At 39.3% G+C, this 22,119-nt stretch overlaps 1 protein-coding gene across 7 annotated transcripts in view; it reads left to right on the top strand.

Moving 5' to 3' along the window:
• Positions 1 to 22,119, top strand: part of ATRN (attractin) — a 177,829-nt gene that overhangs the window by 95,237 nt on the left and 60,473 nt on the right. For all 7 annotated transcript variants that reach the window (XM_073236857.1, XM_073236853.1, XM_073236855.1 and 4 more), the window contains exons 15-21: positions 457 to 647; positions 6,861 to 7,080; positions 8,191 to 8,376; positions 8,917 to 9,150; positions 13,312 to 13,449; positions 16,322 to 16,415; positions 18,280 to 18,332. In XM_073236857.1, coding sequence (XP_073092958.1) covers positions 457 to 647; positions 6,861 to 7,080; positions 8,191 to 8,376; positions 8,917 to 9,150; positions 13,312 to 13,449; positions 16,322 to 16,415; positions 18,280 to 18,332 — 1,116 coding nt within the window. The remainder of the gene's footprint in view (positions 1 to 456; positions 648 to 6,860; positions 7,081 to 8,190; positions 8,377 to 8,916; positions 9,151 to 13,311; positions 13,450 to 16,321; positions 16,416 to 18,279; positions 18,333 to 22,119) is intronic.

Below are 22,119 nucleotides of genomic sequence, written 5' to 3' on the forward strand. Positions count from 1 at the left end.
ATTTTACTCCCACTTGATGTGCAAACAGTGCAGCTTTTAAAAACTGTAGACTTGTCCCTTCACTGATGCATGACTATTCTTGCAGCTTCCCGTTCCCTTCCAATAAGCATATTCATATTTCTGCTCTTTACTTAGGATTTTAGTCTTACTTCTAATTATTCTTCAAAAGATTTGTAAATCAAACACTGTCACCAAACATGTTTTCTTCAAAGACATAGGAGAGTTGACCTCGGAATATATATCTTAAGGTCCAGAAATATGACTGATAGACATTTTAGAAATTCTTGTATTCTGTATCTGGGCCTTAGTAATGTATCTGATGCCCTCCCTACATCCTAATGAAGTACCTGGAATTCAAATTGCAAAAATCTTTTAGGTTTTTGGTAATTCGAACTGGTAATACAGTAGTTTTGTGTGATTTCTAAAATTATTTTTTCTCTCCCCCCTTCACAAAAGAAAATATCTGTGGCATTGGCTGGCATTTGGTTGGAAACTCATGTTTGAAAATTACTACTGCCAAGGAGAATTACGACAATGCTAAATTGTCCTGTAGGAACCACAATGCCTTTTTGGCTTCTCTTACAACCCAGAAGAAGGTAGAATTTGTCCTTAAGCAGCTCCGATTAATGCAGTCATCGCAGAGCATGGTGAGTCAAATCCTCAGAACTTGTTTCCCGGCTCTGCCCTTAGACCGAGGGCATCAGGACCGCTCAACTGTGATGGGCTTGTCAGGAGTGCCAGTGTGTGCATGTAACGGACTGTGGGTGGGGCTGCACGGCCAAGCTCTCTTTTAATACCTTCTTTCTTTTTGTAAAATTTTAACACCTTATTTTTATTAGTCATATCTATTAAATTTTAAGATATATGAATGATTACATGTGGGTGGAATAGTAACAAGTGCAGCCCACGTCCTCCTGACATTGGTGGATGATTTCACATCTGTCTTATCCCTAGGTTCTGCTGGGGGGCAAAGAAGGGCGTGTCTCAGATTTCAGGTATTATAGTGTGTAATATGATTTAATGTCAACCACCCTAAGAAATGTGTGTCCATTTAGGTTTTTTTTAGGTGGGGCTAGCCCCAAAGGAGAAGGTACATTCTTTTTTTTTTTGGTATCATTAATCTACAATTACATGAGCAATATTATGTTTACTAGACTCCACCATTATCAAGTCCCCACCACATACCCCATTACAGTCACTGTCCATCAGTGTAGTAAGATGCTATAAAATCACTACTTCTCTGTGTTGTACTGCCTTCCCCGTGCCCACTCCCCACATTATGTCTGCTAATCGTAATGTCCCTTTTTTTCCCCTTCTCCCTCCCTTCCCACCCATCCTTCCCAGTCCCTTTCCCTTTGGCAACTGTTAGTTCATTCTTGGGTTCTGTGAGCCTGCTGATGTTTTATTCCTTCAGTTTTTTTCTTTGTCTTATACTCCAAAAATGAGTGAAATCATTTGATGCTTGTCTTTTTCCGCCTGGCTTATTTCACTGAGCATAATACTCTCTAGCTCCATCCATGTTGTTGCAAATGGTAGGATTTATTTTCTTCTTATGGCTAAATAATATTCCATTGTGTATATATACCACATTTTCTTTATCCATTCATCTACTGATGGACACTTAGATTGCTTCCATTTCTTGGCTATTGTGAATAGTGCTGCAATAAACATTGGGATGTATGTGTCTTTTTCAAACTGGGCTGCTGCATTCTTAGGGTAAATTCCTAGGAGTGGAATTCCTCGATCAAAGGGTATTTCTATTTTTAGTTTTTTGAGGAAAGTACATATTGCTTTCCACAGTGGTTGAACTAATTTACATTCCCATCAGCAGTGTAGGAGGGTTCCACTTTTTCCACATCCTCACCAACATTTGTTGTTTGTTTTTTGGATGGTGGCCATCCTTACTGGTGTGGCGTGATATCTCATTGCAGTTTTAATTTGCATTTCTCTGATGATTAGTGATGTAGAGCATCTTTTCATGTGCCTGTTGGCCATCTGAATTTCTTCTTTGGAGAAGTGTCTGTTCAGCTCCTCTGCCCATTTTTTTAATTGGATAATTTGCTTTATGTTTGTTGAGGTGTGTGAGCTCTTTATATAATTTGGACGTCAACCCCTTATTGGCTATGTCATTTATAAATATATTCTCCCATACTGTAGGGTGTCTTTTTGTTCTACTGATGGTGTTCTTAGCTATACAGAAGCTTTTTAGTTTGATATAGTCCCATTTTTTAATTTTTGCTTTTGTTTCCCTTGCCCAGGGAGATATGTTCATGAAGAAGTTGCTCATGTTTATGCAGAAGAGGTTTTTGCCTATGTTTTTTTCTAAGAGTTTTATGGTTTCATGACTTACATTCAGGTCTTTGATCCATTTTGAGTTTACTTTTGTATATGTGGTTAGACAATAACCGAGTTTCATTCACTTACATGTAGCTGTCCAGTTTTGCCAACACCAGCTGTTGAAGAGGCTGTCATTTTCCCATTGTATATCCAGGGCTCCTTTATCCTATATTAATCTGACCATATATGCTTGGGTTTATATCTGGGCTCTCTAGTCTGTTCCATTGGTCTATGGGTCTGTTCTTGTGCCAGTACCAAATTGTCTTGTTTACTGTGGCTTTGTAGTAGAGCTTGAAGTCAGGGAGCATAATTCCCCCGCTTTATTCTTCCTTCTTAGGATTGCTTTGGCTATTTGGCCTCTTTTGTGATTCCATATGAATTTTAAAACTATTTGCTCTAATTTGTTGAAGAATGCTGTTGGTATTTTGATAGGAATTGCATTGAATCTGTATATTGCTTTAGGCAGATGGCCATTTTGACAATATTAATTCTTCCTATCCATGAGCACAGGATGTGTTTCCATTTATTGGTATCTTCTTTAATTTCTGTCATGAGTGTCTTGTAGTTTTCAGGCTATAGGTCTTTCACTTTCTTGGTTAGGTTTATTCCTAGGTATTTTATTATTTTGGATGCAGTTGTGAATGGAATTGTTTTCCTTATTTCTCTTTCTTCTAGTTCATCATTAGTGTATAGGAATACAATAGATTTCTGTGTATTAATTTTGTATCCTGCAACTTTGCTGTATTCAGATATTAGATCTAGTAGTTTTAGAGTGGGTTCTTGAGGGTTTTTTATGTACAATATCATGTCATCTGCAAACACGGACAGTTTGACTTCTTCCTTGCCAGTCTTAAAGCCTTTTATTTCTTTGTGTTGTCTGATTGCCGTGGCTAGGAGCTCCAGAACTATGTTGAATAAAAGTAGGGAGAGTGGACATCCTTGTCTTGATCCCGATCTTAAAGGAAAAGCTTTCAGCTTCTCGCTGTTAAGTATAATGTTGGCTGTGGTTTTGTCATATATGGCCTTTATTATGTTGAGGTACTTGCCCTCTATACCCATTTTGTTGAGAGTTTTTATCATGAATGGATGTTGAATTTTGTCAAATGCTTTTTCAGCATCTATGGAGATGATCATGTGGTTTTTGTCCTTCTTTTTGTTGATGTGGCGGATAATGATGATGGATTTTCTAATTTTGTACCATCCTTGCATCCCTGGGATGAATCCTACTTGATCATGATGGATGATCTTTTTGATGTATTTTTTATTTCGGTTTGCTAGTATTTTGTTGAGTATTTTTGCATCTATATTCACCAGGGATATTGCTGTGTGGTTTTCTTTTTTTGTCGTGTGTTTGCCTGGTTTTGGAATTAGAGTGATGTTGGCCTCGTAGAATGGGTTTGGGAGTATTCCCTCCTCTACTTCTTGGAAAACTTTAAGGAGCATGGATATTAGGTCTTCACGAAATGTTTGATAAAGTTCAGCAGTGGAACCATCTGGTCCTGGAGTTTTGTTCTTAGGTAGTTTTTTGATTACCAATTCTATTTCCTTACTAGTGAGATTTTCTGTTTCTTCCTGGGTCAGCTTTGGAAGGTTGTATTTTTCTAGAAAATTGTCTATTTCTTCTAGGTTATCCAGTTTGTTAGCATATAATTTTTCATAGTATTCTCTTATTTGTATTTCTGTGGTGTCTGTAGTGATTTTTTTCCTTTTTCATTTCTGATTCTGTTATGTATGTAGACTTTCTTTTTTTCTTGATAAGTCTGGCTAGGAGTTTATGTATTTTGTTTATTTTCTTTGAAGAACCAGCTCCTGCTTTCATTGATTCTTTCTATTGTTTTATTCTTCTCAATTTTATTTATTTCTGCTCTAATCTTTATAATGTCCCTTCTACTGACTTTGGGCCTCATTTGTTCATCCTTTTCTAGTTTTGTTAATTGTGAGTTTAGACTGTTCATATGGGATTGTTCTTCTTTCCTGAGGTAGGCCTGTATTGCAATATATGTCCCTCTTAGCACAGCCTTCTCTGCGTTCCAGAGATTTTGCAGTGTTGAATTATTGTTGTCATTTGTTTCCATATATTGCTTGATCTATGTTTTTATTTGGTGATTGATCCATTGATTATTTAGGAGCATGTTATTAAGCCTCCATGTGTTTGTGGGCTTTTCATTTTGTGTCATTTATTTCTAATTTCATACCTTTGTGATCTGAGAAGCTGGTTGGTACAATTTCAGTCTTTTTGAATTTACTGAGGCTCTTTTTGTGGCCTAGTGTATGATCTATTCTTGCAAATGTTCCATGTGCACTTGAGAAGAATGTGTATCCTGTTGCTTTTGGATGGAGTATTCTATAGATGTCTGTTAGGTCCATCTGTTCTAATACATTGTTCAGTGCCTCTGTCTCTTTGCTTATTTTCTGTCTGGTTGATCTGTCCTTTGGAGGGAATAGTGTGTTGAAGTCTCCTAAAATGAATGCATTGCATTCTATTTCCACCTTTAATTCTGTTAGTATCTGTTTCACATATGTAGGTAATCCTGTGTTGGGTGCATACATATTTATAATAGTTATATCCTATTGTTGGACTGACCTCTTTATCGTTATGATCACATTTAGTCTTTTTTATCCAGAGTCCTGAAACTGTGGTCCTATCCACAGTTAAGTAGGTACTCCCAGGACAAAGCTCTTGGCTTTGGTACTGAGCCGTTTGGGGAAATGTTCTGTTCGGGCAGGGAGGGGAATGGGCAGCACCTCCTTGGTGTGCCCTTGTTCAGTGAAGGACTTGGGAAGTGTCTTCTGGGTACTGGCCTCATGTGGCTTCTGTACACCACCTTGAGGGCCTTTCTTGACTGGTCTGAGGTGCCCTGTATTTTGCTTTTCTCCAATTATTCTTTTCTTCCATTGCAACTTTGGTATGGTGTATAAAGTCCAACATTGATAATACATTATAAATGTGGTTACCTTGGGGGACACTCTGGCCACATTTGATATTTTATGATATTTTGTAAGCTTTTCAATTTCATTGTCTCCATTGGACACTGCCCATGTTGTTTGTTTCTCTTTTCCGTATGCCTAAATAGGGGCCTCTTCCAGTATTCTGCCCTTGGCTGTGGGCCAATCCTGCTTATAGTCACTCCCTCAGAAGATGGGTAGCTTACAGCTTTCCCATTATCAGTAACTCCCAGTTCATGTCTCTGGAAAGAATACCTAGTTAGAAAGGTTCATCCGGTTGGCCATAGATATAGCTTCTGGTCCCTCTTCCTTCTTCCTCAGGTTTTCTAGCTCCAGAAAGTGCTAGGTAGTCTAATCTGGTGGGACCACCTTTATACAGCAGGGATTCACAGTTTTGTGGATAAGGCTGGCAGGTGAGAGACGACTATAGTGTAGTGTGCTTCCAGAGCTGTAAGTCTAGACTTATAGCCCAGGCTTGTGTGGGAAAAACAAGAAAGAGCATGCAGCCTAGCCTTTAGGGCAAAGGTTGTGATAGACAGCCAGAAAGAGGTAACCCTGAAGATTAGAAGGCATGAGTGGGAAGGTGAAGAGGGAAGGCCTGTCTGTATCCCCAAGTTCAGGACACAGAGATTGAGGGCTGAGCTGCAGATAAATTTGCATGGCTGGCTGCAGGCTGGATGGAAGAGAATTGCTGTAGCTGGACCTCTTGAGGAATCAAGGCCACATGTGGAGAGGCCTTGTCTACAATGCTGATTGCTTTGAATTTTATTAGGAAAGTTATTTAAGGACTTTTAAAGGTATGAATTTTAATTATTTTTCTTTCCTTAAAAAATAATAAGTGTTTCAAGGGAAATTTAGAGTATAATAACATTAAAAATAAGCAAATATCACTCATTATATCTGAAAGCTTCTTTTGGGTATGTTTCTTTTAGGTCTTTTGATAGGCATGCATATTTTTTCCTCTCAAATGGAAATACATTGTACATGTTGTTCTGTAACTGCCAAAATTAGGAATATCTTCATTTCTAGGGTAACCTTTGTACTTTGATTTAAAAACATTTTTTTTTAAATTGCAACAAGAAGGAAATTTCAGGAGAGCAAGAAACAGAGAGTCAAGTCTCCCAGGGATTCAGTGTCTGATTATTTCCTAAAAATTCAGTGCCAGCCAATATCCCCTAACTGAAGGGTGTATCTTCAATCATCTAAATTGGCCAGGGCTCCAAAACAAGCTTAGTTAATGATCTGATGATAGGTATATAATAGCATATAATTTCATAAATATTGGTATGTTCATTTCATGTATGAATAGACAAGAAACCAAGTTTGAGGGGTGACCTTCTCTTCATAGCACTTTTCATAGGGTAGTATAGAAATTTAGAAACTTGATTATTGCTCTACTGTTAATCTCTGTGAACATTTTGGTATCTTCTCTGGTTCATCCTATACTCTGGCTGGGTTGGGATAGAGAAGTTTTCTTGTATCTGTGTGTGTATATGTAACTTAGTGGTTTTTATCTAGAAGCCTGTTTTGGTCAAGACATTTATTATATTTTATTGCTGTGTCTCTTTTATCTACAGTCCAAGCTCACCTTAACCCCTTGGGTTGGCCTTCGGAAGATCAATGTGTCCTACTGGTGCTGGGAAGATATGTCCCCATTCACAAATAGTTTGCTACAATGGATGCCCTCTGAGCCCAGTGATGCTGGGTTCTGTGGCATCTTGTCAGAACCCAGTACTCGGGGCTTGAAGGCTGCCACCTGCATCAACCCTCTCAATGGTAGCGTCTGTGAAAGGCCTGGTAAGTATGTGGGTGATTATGTGTTATTGGTAGTTCACTGAAAGAGAATTGTAGGAGGCATAATTAAGTTTTGAAATGTGTGAAATATTCATGAAAAACAGAGGGAGTATTTATTTCAAGCATATGAAGCAGAGTATAACCCAGAATTTTAAGAGCAGAAGGAAATAGTTTCTGGCTCTGAATAATATGAGCCATAAGCATAAACAAAAATAACTAACACTACTCATAGAACCTAGTATTCTAATGGACAATGAGATTGATTAGTTTATTGACCACATAAGATATAGAGAATTGCTCTGAAAGCAGCTTTCTTGGTGTTGGCAGAGAAATGCTGTGGTAAAAAGAACAAAAAACATGCAAAGAAAAGATCAGTAAAGCAAGCAGGTCACTGCAGGGACAGTGGACAGAAAGATCATGTCAGTGGGGAGCAGTGTGAAGGAGCAGACCTGAGCTGAGCGAGAGTAAGGAACTGAAGGAATTAAGCCCTCTGAGTAGCCTCTCAGGTCTGACGCTCTCCTGTGGGCCATATTCAGGCTTCACAGAGACAGGCACAGGGCAGCAGCCTCACGCAGACAAGCCCAAGGCAAGTGTCTTCCTCTTGCAGTGGAACTCAGCAATAGGTGGAATTTTTGGGGCACTCTTTGGGAGGCTGGACTCCATTGCCATCACATTCATTTTTGGAAGGTTTTGTAATTTGTCTGAGGAGCACAGAGGTGGAGAAGAGAATCCATAACTGCAGGAATTACCTTAAAATATGATTTGTAAACTTCCCAGAGGGGAGCTCTTTTGCCAGTTTGGATCCCAAATGCTTTGGTGTATTTAATGAATGCTGTGGTCCTTCTTCCCCAGAATGTAGTCTGTGGAAAGATTAGCTTGTTCCCTTGTGTCTGTCCTTAATGCTCTTTGAAAGAAAAAGAGTTCTCCCCCAAATGTATAAATAGACTTGCCTAAACAGTACATGTTGACTCTAATGTTTTTTATTTTCTCCTTTATTTAGTGTAACCCACTGACTTGATTTCATGACACACTAGTGGGTGATAATACACATTGAAAAGCCTTGACCTTAGCTAACACAGTGGGAGCTCTAAGTGTCTCTGGTTTCCTTCCCAGCGAACCACAGTGCCAAGCAGTGCCGGACGCCGTGCGCCTTGCGGGCCGCCTGTGGCGAGTGCACCAGCGGCAGCTCCGAGTGCATGTGGTGCAGCAACATGAAGCAGTGTGTGGACTCCAATGCCTACGTGGCCTCCTTCCCTTTCGGCCAGTGCATGGAGTGGTATACCATGAGCAGCTGTCCCCGTAAGTGAAAAGCAAGCTCTAGGCACTCAGGAGTGTCCTGTGTTTGGGCGACAACTCCTGCTGTGGGGCAGTGCCCTCAGCCTCTGAATACTTCAGCGACAGGACCTTGACCTGCTCAAGTCTGTCCAGAGACTGCCTGATGAGAACCTTCACACAGAATCAAGCACAAGGACACAAGTAGTTAAGTGTAGCATAGATCACAGGATAGAGATAACTTGCTCAACTTCAGAAATGCATTGCTCAGTCCATGTAATATCTCCACATCTTTATCTCCCAATTCAGAAATTAAGTGCTTTCCAGTAGATGACTGCTGAGGTCCCTTCTGCCTCCAGCACCTGGGATTGAGAGGAGCAGAGGAGTCCCTGTGTGTTGGGCAAGATATTGGGCTCTTTACATTTATCATGTCATTTGAATAATAACAATAAATAGGAATTTTGACTCATAGAAGTTGAATAGTCTGTTAAAGAAAAAGGTAATTTAAATACAGTGAGTTCAGATCTACATGTGATAGTGAATTGCAACATGTGTTTTTTTGTACAGCTGAAAATTGCTCAGGCTACTGTACCTGTAGTCATTGCTTGGAGCAACCAGGTTGTGGCTGGTGTACCGATCCCAGCAATACTGGCAAAGGAAAATGCATAGAGGGCTCCTATAAAGGACCAGTGAAGATGCCTTCCCAGGCCCCTTCAGGAAATTCCTATCCCCAACCCCTTCTCAATTCCAGCATGTGTCTGGAGGACAGCAGGTACAACTGGTCATTCATTCAGTGTCCAGGTAAGATGTCTTATTTATCCAAATCAAGTGTTTCACTACCCATTTACAGAGTAAAACCTTGAAAGCTACATTATTTATGTGGATTTCCTTTAAGAAGAAAAGATAAACAGATCATTCTAGGAGAAATAGTTTCATATGAAAAATATTTTTAATGGTAATGAAAATAGTGAGAATTTCAAGTGAGTTGTTTTGCTGACTTTCATTATAAAGGTAGTAAAATATGTTCACTGTAAAAAATTAAATATTACAAATGTAGATAAAATAAACTGGAATTCCTCTTCTCATCTCATTTTCACACAGGTTAAAATTGGTAACAGTTTTATTAGATACTTCTAAACATACCACTGTATATTTTTTAAAATAAAACACACTATGCTATATACTATGAATATGATACACATTGTTCTGCAATTTGCTTTTTTACTTAAAAATACATTGTGGCAAGTTCTAGGGGAAAAAGTAAAAATAAAATCTCTTGCCAACCCAGAAATTCCCCTCCACAAATATAGGAAAGAAAGAAAAAATAGTTTTATTATTGAATAAGCATTAAACTAGACTGATGCACATCACAGGCAGTCCACTACTGAGATTGCACAGATGGAGAGAAATCACACCTTTTTAAATAGCCAGATATACATAATCTATTATATACATGCTTAGGTTTCCATGGATGAACAATTAACTTGTACAGCGCCCATTGGCTACACGTTCTTTCGTCATCCTGAATTTAACCTGCTAACCGGGGTGGCTGCCTGTGTCAGTTAATTGCTTTCATCCAAAGAAAACAGTAAAACTTCTTGTACCTTTATGGCAAACAGGTGGTTACAGTTTGGCACAAATCCACCCAGCCTAAATTCCTTAGTGCTGAAGGAGTGGGGTGCTATCTTTCTTGACAATTTACATTTCAGAGGTGGCTCCCAGGTTCCTAAGAAAAACATTCCTTGATTGTAGGGCTTACAAGAGGCCTATTTAAGATTCAGAAAGATTTCTGTGCATATCTACATATCAGAGGAACAGAGGAAGAATTTTTAAGTACAGATTTTCTTAATGGTTTGCTCTAAGAAAAAGGAGAGCGGAAAAATGTCTCTTCTTTTTGGCAAGACAACAATTCAGCCACCCTGCCTGCGTGCCTCCCTTTCTTTCCCTTCTTTTGCCTTCTTCCTGCCTTCTTCCCTTCTCCTCTCCTCCCTTCTTTTACCTCCCTGTCTTCCTTTCCCTTCTCCCACTCCTTCCATCCTTCTCTCTGTCCCTTCCAGTGGTTGTTGGTTCAAGAAGGAATAGACCATGAGCTGGCCTAAAGCCATGGCCTAGAGCTGCTGCGGAGGCTGCCCTGGGAAACCAACCCTGAGAACTTGGCCTTTGATCAGAGAATACTGAGGAATGTGCTGATGGGCCTCCAGAACAGTTGGGAGAGGCTAGGCAGGTGCAGAACCTCCTAGGAGGTGAGTGGGTGAGAGTGCTACTGACAGCAGGCAGTGTGTGAGGACTTCTGTGAGGGAGAGAGCACTGCAAACAAAGATAAAAAGGCAAGAGACAGACCGGGAGAAAGCATCTACAGTGTCTGTAGCAAAAGATTGTCATCCAGAGTGTGTTAACCTCCACACTTAATAAACAAAACTAAATGTCAACCGAGTGAAAAGAGCGAGCAAAAAATGTTGAGAAGTTGTTCTCAGAAAAGGAAATAGAACAGAGAAATGCAAGGTAAAATGAGAAACCAGTTTTTTAACTACCAAACTGAATTAAATTTTCTGTTCCCTTTTTTCTCTCTATGACTTTTGAGGGTCTACAATTATATTTCTAATCTACCAGTTTAATTAATATTTAATCTGCTTTTCCATCAATACCAAGAATATATTAGGAGAAATGACAACCCACAGAATGGGAGAAATTCTTATGAATTCTTATGAATTCTTATGAAATTTCATGAATGCAATCTCAAGCCTCTTCGAATATACTAAAATCAGTAATTTTCATTCTCAGGTTTCTTGTACTAACTAACCTACTGTTAGGGTTAGTTGCATTACATGTTTATCCAGGTGGTGCTTTTAGGCTGATGCTTTTCTTATGCTGGTGACCCTCACAGATGGTTTGTATTTATAACAATGTCTATGTTTATCAGCATGGAGTGTGGGGTGTGATGGCCTAAGGGAGAGGCTGGCCAGCCAGCCACAAGGGTCTTCCAGCACTGGTCTGCTCTGACTGTTGTTGAGTAGTCTGCGTTCTTCCCTTGGTGTGAAGGAAGGAGCAACACACGAGGTGCCTGGATGCATTTGGTGCATCCGTGATTGTGCCAAATGTCACCTTTCTGGGGTTGTCAGGGCACCCTGCAGATAGCTGGGGCATTGCCCTGATTTTTCTTTTTGACTCCAGTCTCCCCTCCCCTGCTAGCCCCACAAAACTGTCCTTTCCATCTGCAGCCCTGTGACAGATGCCTCTGCCAACCATGAGCAGGCACAGAGCAGGTCATAAGGCAGATCCTGCTGTTCACTGGTCTCCTGAGGCCTGCTTTGGCTCCCAGCCTCTGCTGGATTTTTTAGGTGACAGTTGTTAAAGTGCATCTAGTCACTTTGGCAGTCCCCTCCTTCTTCTACATTAGGATACAGGTGTCTCAACTCCCCTTTTTCTGTCAGATTGACCTTACCTGCTTTGTAATTTCTAGAAATTACTCAGTACTTCAGAAGTTTCCCTTGGTGCTTCTGATAGCCCCTTTTCCTCTTATTCCATGCTCCTATTGATTTATCTTTGTTTTTACATTTCTTCTGTAATTCCAATGAGATTTTGAAGGGGAAGAGAGAGAAGCATGTGTTCGGTCATTTTACCTTGAACCAGAATACAGATTTTTTTTTTTCGGTGAATGATTTTAGGCATTACATTTGTGTGTGTGTGCTGTGCTTTGCCCTTTTGCTTTGTAAGCAATTGTTCATCTTCAGAGGAACATTCAGAAGAACACACACATCTTAAGTAATTTTGGGACAGTCATAACTGATGTGGTCATTTGTAAGTTTTTCGGTTGGAGTCTTTATAGGAATGGAGAGAAAATAGGTGGGCAAATAGAACAGATGAAGGGCTGTGGAACGTTGCCAAGATAGTGAAAAACCGTATCACATTGATCAATCAAGACAGATCTGCAGAAGTTGCTAAAAGAAAAAGTTTTAAATATTTTCACCACGAAAAAGAAATGGTTATTTTGTGATGTGGTGCAGGTGTTAGCTAATGCTGTGGTGGTAATATACAAGTGCATAATAATAAAATTGTGTTTGCAATATAGAAGTGCATCAACTCAACACATTGTACACCTTAAACTTACATAGTGTTATATGTTAATTATATCTCATTAAAGCTGGGGGTTGGTACAAAATATCTGCAGAATCAGAATCTGCTTACAGGGTATAGGTTGTGTGCTAGTGAATGGCCACACCTGGAGTCTGCAGTGCACAGCCTGCACAGCTGTCCTGGGCAGTCCTGAAAATCCAGGCTTCACAGGCCTTTCTAGTTGTTGAGTCCCATGTGCATCAGGAATCTTACTAACTCCACTCATGGAAATGTTTTTGTGTAGATGGTTATCTTTTCTAAAAATGAAAACCAGAAAGCAATCTAAATATCAGAATGTAAGAGAATGGTTAAATAATTTATGAGTTATAGAAATCATTCTACCATTTAAAGTTTTGTTTATGATATATGAAATAATGTAAAAATAATTATGATCTAAGTGAAAAAATTAAAATTGAGTATTATCATGAATACAGCTAAATAAAACTGAAACCGGATACTGGAACTAAAGATTCCACATGTGAACAGTTACCTCTGGGTGGTAAAACTATATATGATTTTCTCCCTTCCTTATCATATTTTCTGTCATGAACATATATTATTTTTATAGTAAGAAACAACAAAAATTATTTTTTAATAGCCATGGACTTTCACCTTGCTGTGGTATGGTTATGATTATTCTGGACTAGCTCTTTTTTTGATGTTTTGATCCTATTTCTCCTCTTTTTTTGATGTTTTGATCCTATTTCTCAAGCTAGTTTTTAGTGAGCCAATTTTGATGATTTTGTATTTAGAGATAATAAGAAACTTAGATAGTTCCAAATGACTCTTTTGAGAATTACCCCACCCTGTTCTGTCATGGAGAGGCCCTTAAAATTCTTCTTCTTCCAGCTTGCCAGTGCAACGGCCACAGCAAATGCGTTAATCAGAGTATCTGCGAGAAGTGTGAGAACCTGACGACGGGCAAGCACTGTGAGACCTGCATATCTGGCTTCTACGGTGACCCCACCAATGGGGGAAGATGTCAGCGTAAGCCACATCCGTCAGGGTTACTCATTGCAAATCAGGCGGAATAAAGCACTTGGTTTTGGAGCTGCATTTCTTGTCATGCTTGTCAGGAGGGGTCAATTGAGCCTGGGAGAGAGGGAGCAGAGCTGCCAAGTGTCAGAGTAGCTAGTTAAAGGAACAAGCCAAAAACAGACAGAGTTAAGCCTTTAATCACTTACTTCAGTAGTATGAAGCAAGAGGCTTAAACCAGGGAAAACACTGACTCACTTGTTACATTTTCCCTCCTGGAATCCATGCTGGTGGGGCTTCAGGGCATCAGGTGGGTGAGCACAGAGGTATAGGAGGTCCTCTCACTGTTGAGAGAGCCCTGAACAAAAGGTTGCAGCAGAAGCCTTTTATGGACTATGGGGTGGGGAGGGAAGGTGAGAAGGGAGGGCTCAGAAGAGTAACCCCAGAAAAGTATGAGGGAGTAGAGAGAGTGTCCTCAAGGCTTCCCCTCCCTCATAAGAAGACTCGTTGAGGAGCCATGAAGAAGACTTCTGCCCAAGGCCTCAGATAAAGAGACCTAGAAGTGAAGGTGTCTGAGCTAGGAAAGCAAATGTTCGAAAGAGGTAGCCAAGCAGGGGTCCTGAGACCTTGACTGCAGCTCCCTTCAGATACTTCCACCCAGGCTGGTGTGGGAGGGCAGTTTGCCTTATAAGACCTGCCAGGGATTGCCTATGGTTGGGGAAAAAAATCACCAATAGGTCTTTAACGATGAACTGGACTCCTCAGTACTTATAATATATTTTAAAGATGTAAATAATCCCATGTTTCCCCATCCATGTCAAATAGATTTGTGCAAGCAGTAGGATATTTTATTGTTAGAACATAAACTGTGTATTTTTTAAATGACTGGTGCTGCCAATGAACTGCTTTTTGGTTCTTGTTTTCAGTGGAAAGACCCTTCAGGTTCTGAGAGGGAAAATAAAAAAGAAAGGAAAATCTCTACCTATTCCCCAAATCCCATCCCTAAACTCCTTAGCATGGCCCTTGAGAATCTGATCCTAGAGCAGCCAGGAGAGACCTAGATATCTAGCAGTATGTCTCTTAACCTCTCTGGGGTTCTGTTTCCTCATCTGTAAAATGGGGGGAGAATAGGGTCATTGAGGAAATGAAAGCAGTTAGAGCAGTACCTGCATGACCTGTAGTCAGTACTCAATGTATGTGAGCAGTTATTACTACTATTCTCCTGTCATTTCCCGTCACTCCTAAATAAAATCTCCTGTGCAAGTTAAAAGGTATTCAGTCAAAATATTTTTCCCTTATGAATAGACTCCATCCATTAGCTAGTAGTCACAGTACCTGACATTGTTGAGAGTCAGGGCATTGTTGACAGCTGCCCAAGACATGAGCGCTTTTATTATGCCCAAGATCAAGCAACACATCCAGGGTCTCACTGGCAATGTGGCCACACTGGAAACCACATCCAGAATGTGTGCCTTTACCTACTGGGCCTGGTTGTGCCTGTGGGTGCCATCATCCCCATATCTGCAACTGCTGTCTAGAATAATTACATCTTCCTCTCTGGCATTTGTGGGGCCTGCATACAATTTTCCAAAACTTAGAGCTAGCTTTATTTTTTAGAGTTGCAATCCACAACAGAAAGCATGATATTAAAATTCTGTGAGTGGTTCCAAGTCTTTAATGTTTTCCTCTTAGAACTGTATAGTCCTTAGTTAAGGATAATAGCCTTGGTTTTTTTAATGTTTACTGTGTTTCATTCATGTATTATCTCACTTAATCCTCACAGCAGCCTTAGGAAATAGGCATTGTTATTTTCCCCATCATTTTGATGAGGAGACTGAGACATAGGAAGATTTAATTGCATGTCCTAAGTTACAGGGAAGCTAGGTGGAGGAGACTGAATTCGAACCCAGGCAGTCTGACTTCAAGCCTTTGCTTTTTCCTGCTCAGCACAGCCAAGAGTTGAACATGCATGTTTCTGACTCTAATGTACATTCTCTCAACCACGGCACTATTCTGTTCCATAGGTTTCTTTGGGTGATATTTTTTCTTCACAGGATTTATTTTACAAATACACCCATCTGCAGCCTAATTAATAACTTTATTATTCACAGAAAAACAGGGTGTAAAGTAAAGTGTATTAACCAAAAGACTCATTGCTTTCAACTGGAGTGTAAAGTTTATCATAGCTCACACTTACATGTTAGATGGAAAAAGGTAGAGATGTTGATGGCTAGAGGAGGGAGATGGCAAGAGTTGTTTTCTCTATGGCTAAGAAAGCAAAGCAAGGGTGGTGAGTCCTGCAGGGCTCCTGAAATACTTAGCTGCTAGTGGAATCATATCCAGTACTGAGCCCTGGTGTGACTAGAAGTGTGGCCATTGTGCAGAAGGTACCTGAGTTGAGGTGGAACACAGCCAGCCCAGTCCTCTCCTCAGGTGCAGTCGTACAGTCAGTTACTGCTGAGAGCATCTCCATGGGGAAAGGGACTGTGTCTGTGTGGAAGACCCACACAGTGTCTGTGTCTTCCACACCCAGCAATTGGCACACTGGAGATGCTTCATAAATATTTATTGAATGAATGACAGAATTATAATAGTGAAAACAGTCTATTGAAAAGACCCAAAATAGCAGTTGCTTCAGATGGCAGCAGAAACCAGCACTCTTGTTTCCCCCTGTCCTTTGACTTTTGGTTCCTTTAATGCAGCCTTTACATTATTTTAGATAAATCATTAGCTGAAAAACATGAATCTTGCCCATTAAATGCTTTTATTTTAATCTGTCTTATCAAATGCTATTCAGGTAAAATTGTTTTAGGAAAAATCTCTGATAGTGTCATCATCGCCTTTTGAGCCAGTAGTGACCTCCATTCCTTTTCCTTCTCCCCAGCATGCAAATGCAATGGGCACGCGTCACTCTGCAACACCAACACGGGCAAGTGCTTCTGCACCACCAAGGGAGTCAAGGGGGACGAGTGCCAGCTGTGAGTACCGCACTCCTGGGATCCCTGCCAAGGTCACTCCTGGGTTAGTGACTGACAGCCAGGTCAGCTGGGTCTGCAGCACTAAGGAAGGCTAAAGGGCTATGAAGCTGCTGAACCCCAATAACTAGCCCCTTCTCTGTGCCTTGTGAGTGCAGGGAACCCTGAGTTGATTGATTTAGAATTTTTCCCTTTCTACTTCAGACAGATCTAATTTGGTCAGCCTCCATACTGAGGAGATCATCACTTAAGCAGCAATTCCTTATTGCTCTTTAATTCACATTTTAACATTTGAGTGATATTTCCTGGGTTGTTGACTTAAACTTTAGCTTTGACTTAAACTTTTAACTTTAGCCATTACTCAAGTTTTGTCATGTCAGAATGCACAAAACAGAGAAGAGCTGGTGTTCCAGAACAATATTTTATTTGGCACTTTTGTTGTCTGATGGTGAAGTTGATCCTTTGGCCTTTAACACATCCCTCCTTGTTCTAGCATTTTCCTTCGTGAAGTGTGCCAGACATCTCCTAGGGGAGAGTTTAGGTCCCCATCCATGAGGATGCAACAGCATTGGGCAGATGTGAAGTTTTAGCCCTGACTGTACTGCCACTGAGTAAGGTGTTCTTGAGACAAATCACTTAACTGCATTGAGCCTCAGTTTCCCCATTTGTCAGTAGCAGTACTAACGATAATTGTTTTTAATGTCCTGGTGACTTGAAACAAGAGGGATTGTCACCTGATTAATATGCACCTGTCTGCCTCACCAGAAAACCTCATAAAACACATGCTCCAGGTTTATTCATTGTTCAGGACACTTGCAAGAGAAGTGTTTGGTTAAATATCAAAACATTGAGCCAGTACAAACAGATATGTCATTGATAAATTTTGTTTTCCTTAAATGTCACCAGTGATTGAGACCTTGATAATATTCAGGAAGGAATTGTTCAGTCTCCATTTCATAGTTTACACCAGTGTATACTTAACTGGGTTCATGATATCCTAAGACCAATATGTGGAGAAAAGTCTAGTAAAAGATTAAGTTTAACTTCTGGATCTAGGTTCCTTTTAATAGAAAAATGTAATAGAGTAGATATAATCACTTCTACCCTTGGGGGTATAAAATAAAGAAATGAGGTGTAGGTCCAGTGAAAGACTTTCTCTTGAAGATTTTAGACAAAAGCATGTGCTAAGCATCACCCTGGACAAAAGGACACAATTTCCCTCTATTACTTATCTGGGAAAGGTGCTTGGCCTCAACTTTCCCTGCTTTCCTCATAGTTCGTAGCTACTGTGCCTGCCTGATTGGCTTTGTGAAGTGGGAGACTGGGTTTGGCTGATGTCCATACATGATGTCCATTGGGGAAATTAATAGTTCTTTCTGACTAGAGCTCATTTTTTCCTCTAGACTGCTGGACCATGTTCAAGGTTTTTTTAAAAAGAGTGACTCTTGATGTTTAGCCTTCTCTCACTTGTACTTAAAGAACAGGATCAGTTTATTGAAGGAGAATAGGAAAGGAGTGAGAAATGAGTATTTGAGAAACATTTTAACTTTATTTCTAGAAGAATGTATAGTTCATGTGAAAGTGGAAATGTGATTCCCTTATAATAAATAGGATCTCAGTTTATGATGTGGAATTACCTCATGTGCTATTGCAAATGTTTATCAATTGGTGGTGGCATGAAGTGCTGAACCGTCAATATTAAAAAAATGCAAACTTTCCTTAGTCACTTTATCTGAGTAACAGTGAAGAATGTCGTTGCACTGACTCTATTTGTTTTTAGTTGATCTAAAAGATCTGCTTGATTTTAAAATGAGTAGATTCTATTTTAATTAGCAATAGAAAATAATCTTCATTTTCTATCCCCTAGGTGTGAGGTCGAAAATCGGTACCAGGGAAACCCTCTCAAAGGAACATGTTATTGTAAGTGATTCTGAAATTTGATTTTGTCTAGAAGCAAAATAGTTCACTAAAACTTGATTCCTTTCTTTAACATGGTTTGAGAATGGAAATAAGTGCTATAGGAATATATAGCTCCACCCCTGGAAATAGCCCCCAGTTATGTGTTTACATTCTATTGTTTCCTATAAAAATGAACACTTTTAAGCTGCTTTAATTATGGTTATGGTTTATGTTAATATGTCATACAGATATCAGGGAATAATTCAGAGATACACATCTCTGGCTTCCCATGTTTATGTTGTCTTGAAACTTTATTTTCCATTTGTCATTACCTCCTTGGGGTCAACATATTTCATATTTTAGAATATAGGTCAAAAACAGAGCTCTTAAAATACAGTTGAAGTTATTCTGTCTGAAACTGATTTGTGTTAACCACCTCTTTAGGAACTAATATATAAAATAAAATACTTAATGATTAACTTACAGTGAGATATAAATCTGCCAGGTGCCCAGGTCCGTATGGGTAAACGGATTTTCTTCCTGTAGGAGTATCCACATTATAGGTCATGTTATGCAGCCAGGGGAAAAGGAGTTAATGTTTTGGCATGTCCACTATAAAATTACACCTGCTTTCCTGGGACGAATAGTATCCCTTCAAAATCATGTCCACCTAGAACCTATAAATGTGACCTACATACGTGTATATAACTTCTGGAAGAAAACAAGAGAAAAACTTCATAACCTTGTGTAGGGGAAAGAGCTCTTATATGATTCCAAAGTCACAGTTCATAAAAGAATAAGTTGTTTATTGGGACTTTATCAAAATTTAAGACTTGTATTAAAAAATAAAAGCCACAGACTGAAGGAAATGCCTGAAATCGTGTATTTGATAAAGAGCTTATATCCAGAATATATAAAAAACTCTTACAACTGAATAAGGAGACAATTCCACTTAAAAACAGGCAAAGATTCAAATAGACATTTCACCAAAAAAGATACACTATTGGCCAATAAACACATGAAAAAATACTCAACATCGTTAGACATTTAGGATATGTGTATTAAAACTACAGTGTGCTATGTCCCTAGAATGACTAGAATCACAGGCCAATGCTGTGGCTTAATAGAAGACAGCTGGATTCTTACATCTACTACTCTTCAGTCTGTTGCACTATATCTCATTGGTTAGAGTACATGAAAAAAAACTGGCCTCACCAAACATAGAGTTGGAAAAGGGTATTTTATTTTATTGTATTTTTTAATTTTGTATTAAGGTATTACTGATATACACACTTATGAAGGCTTCACATGAAAAAACAATGTGGTTACTACATTTACCCATACTATCAAGTCCCCACCCATACCCCATTGTACTCACTGTCCATCAGTGTAGTAATATGCCACAGATTCACTGTTTGCCTTCTCTGTGCTACACTGTTTTCCCTGTGACCCCTCACACCATGTGTACTAAATATAATACCCCTCAATCGCCTTCTCCCTCCTTCCCCACCCACTCTCCCACACCCCTACCCTTTGATGACCATTAGTCACTTTTTGGAGTCTGTGAGTCTGCTGCTATTTTGTTCCTTCAGTTTTGCTTTGTTGTTATACTCCACGAATGCGGGAAATCATTTGGCACTTGTCTTTCTCTGCTGGCTTATTTCACTGAGCGTAATATCCTCCAGCTCCATCCATGTTGTTGCAAATTATAGGATTTGTTTCTTTTTTATGGCTGAATAGTATTCCATTGTGTATATGTACCATATCTGTATCCATTCATCTTCTACTGGACACTTAGGCTGCTTCCATAACTTGGCTATTGTAAATAGTACTGCAATAAACATAGGGGTGCATATGTCTTTTTGTATCTGAGAAGTTGTATAATTGGGTAAATTCCAAGGATTGGGATTCCCGGGTCAAATGGTATTTCTATTTTTAGTTTTTTGAGGAACCTCCATATTGCTTTCCACAATGGTTGAACTAGCCTACATTCCCACCAGCAGTATAGGAGGGTTCCCCTTACTCCGCATCCTGGCCAGCATTTGTTGTTCTTAGTTTTTTCAATGCTGGCCATCCTTATTGGGTGAGGTGATATCTGACTGTGGTTTTAATTTGCATTTCCCTGATGATTAGTGATGTGGAGCTTCTTTCATGTGTCTGTTGGCCATCTGAATTTCTTCTTTGGAGAACTGTCTCTTCATATCCTCTGCCCATTTGTTAATTAGGTTATTTGCTTTTTGGGTGTTGAGGCATGTGAGTTCTTTATGTATTTTGGATGTTAACCCCTTGTTGGATATGTTGTTTACAAATATATTCTCCCTACTGTAGAATGCTTTTTTGTTCTGTTGATGGTATCCTTTGCCATACAGAAGCTTTTAAATTTGATGTAGTCCCATGTGTTCATTTTTGCTTTTGTTTCTCTTGCTTGAGGAGATGGGTTCAGGAAGAAGTTTCTCATGCTTATATTCAGAAGATTTTTCCCTATGTTGTCTTTTATGGTTTCCTGACTTACACTCAGGTCTTTGATCCATTTCGAGTTTATTTTTGTGTATGGCGATAGACAATAATCCAGTTTCATTCTCTTGCATGTAGCTGTCCAGTTTTGCCAACACCAGTTGTTGAAGAGGCTGTCATTTCCCCATTGTATGTCCATGGCTCCTTTAATCATATAGTAATTGACCGTATATGTTTGGGTTTACATCAGGGCTCCCCAGTCTGTTCCCTTGATCTATTGTTCTATTCTTGTGCCAGTACCAAATTGTCTTGATTGCTGTGGCTTTGTAGTAGAGCTTGAAGTTGGGAAATGAGATCTCCCCCACTTTATTCTTCCCTCTCAGGATTGCTTTGGCTATTTGGCCTCTTTTGTGATTCCATATGAATTTTAGAACGATTTTCTCTAGTTCATTGAAGAATGGTGTTGGTATTTTGATAGGAATTGCATCGAATCTATAGATTGCTTTAGGCAGGATGGCCATTTTGACAATATTAATTCTTCCTATACATGAGCACAGGATGTGTTTCCATTTATCGGTGTCTTCTTTAATTTCTCTCACGAGTGTCTTGTAGTTTTCAGAGTATAGGTTTTTCACTTTCTTGGTTAGGTTTATTCCTAGGTATTTTATTCTTTTTGATGCAACTGTGAATGGAATTGTTTTCCTGATTTCTCTCTCTGCTAGTTTGTTGTTAGTGTATAGGAATGCCACAGATTTCTGCATATTAATTTTGTATCCTGCAACTTTGCTGAATTCAGATATTAGATCTAGTAGTCTTAGAGTGGATTCTTTAGGGGTTTTTTTTTTTTTTTTTTTGAGAGGGCATCTCTCATATTTATTGATCAAATGGTTGTTAACAACAATAAAATTCAGTATAGGGGGGTCAATGCTCAATGTACAATCCTTAATCCATCTCAAGTCTAATTCTCGTCAGTCTCTCCAGTCTTCTGAAGCATAACGAACAAGTTCTTACATGGTGAACGAATTCTTACATAGTGAATAAATTCTTACATGGTGAACAGTACAAGGGCATTCATCACAGAAACTTTCGGTTTTGATCATGCATTATGACCTATAAACAATCAGGTCAAATATGAATATTCGTTTGATTTTTGTACTTGATTTATATGTTGATCCCACATTTCTCCCTTTATTATTATTATTATTTTTATTTTTAATAAAATGCTGAAGTGGTAGGTAGATGCAAGATAAAGGTAGAAAACATAGTTTAGTGCTGTAAGAGGGCAAATGTAGATGATCAGATGATCAGGTGTGTGCCTATGGACTAAGTATTAATCCAGGCTAGACAAGGGCAG

This window comes from Manis javanica, chromosome 5 (assembly GCF_040802235.1).
Source record: "Manis javanica isolate MJ-LG chromosome 5, MJ_LKY, whole genome shotgun sequence".
Classification (NCBI taxonomy): domain Eukaryota; kingdom Metazoa; phylum Chordata; class Mammalia; order Pholidota; family Manidae; genus Manis; species Manis javanica.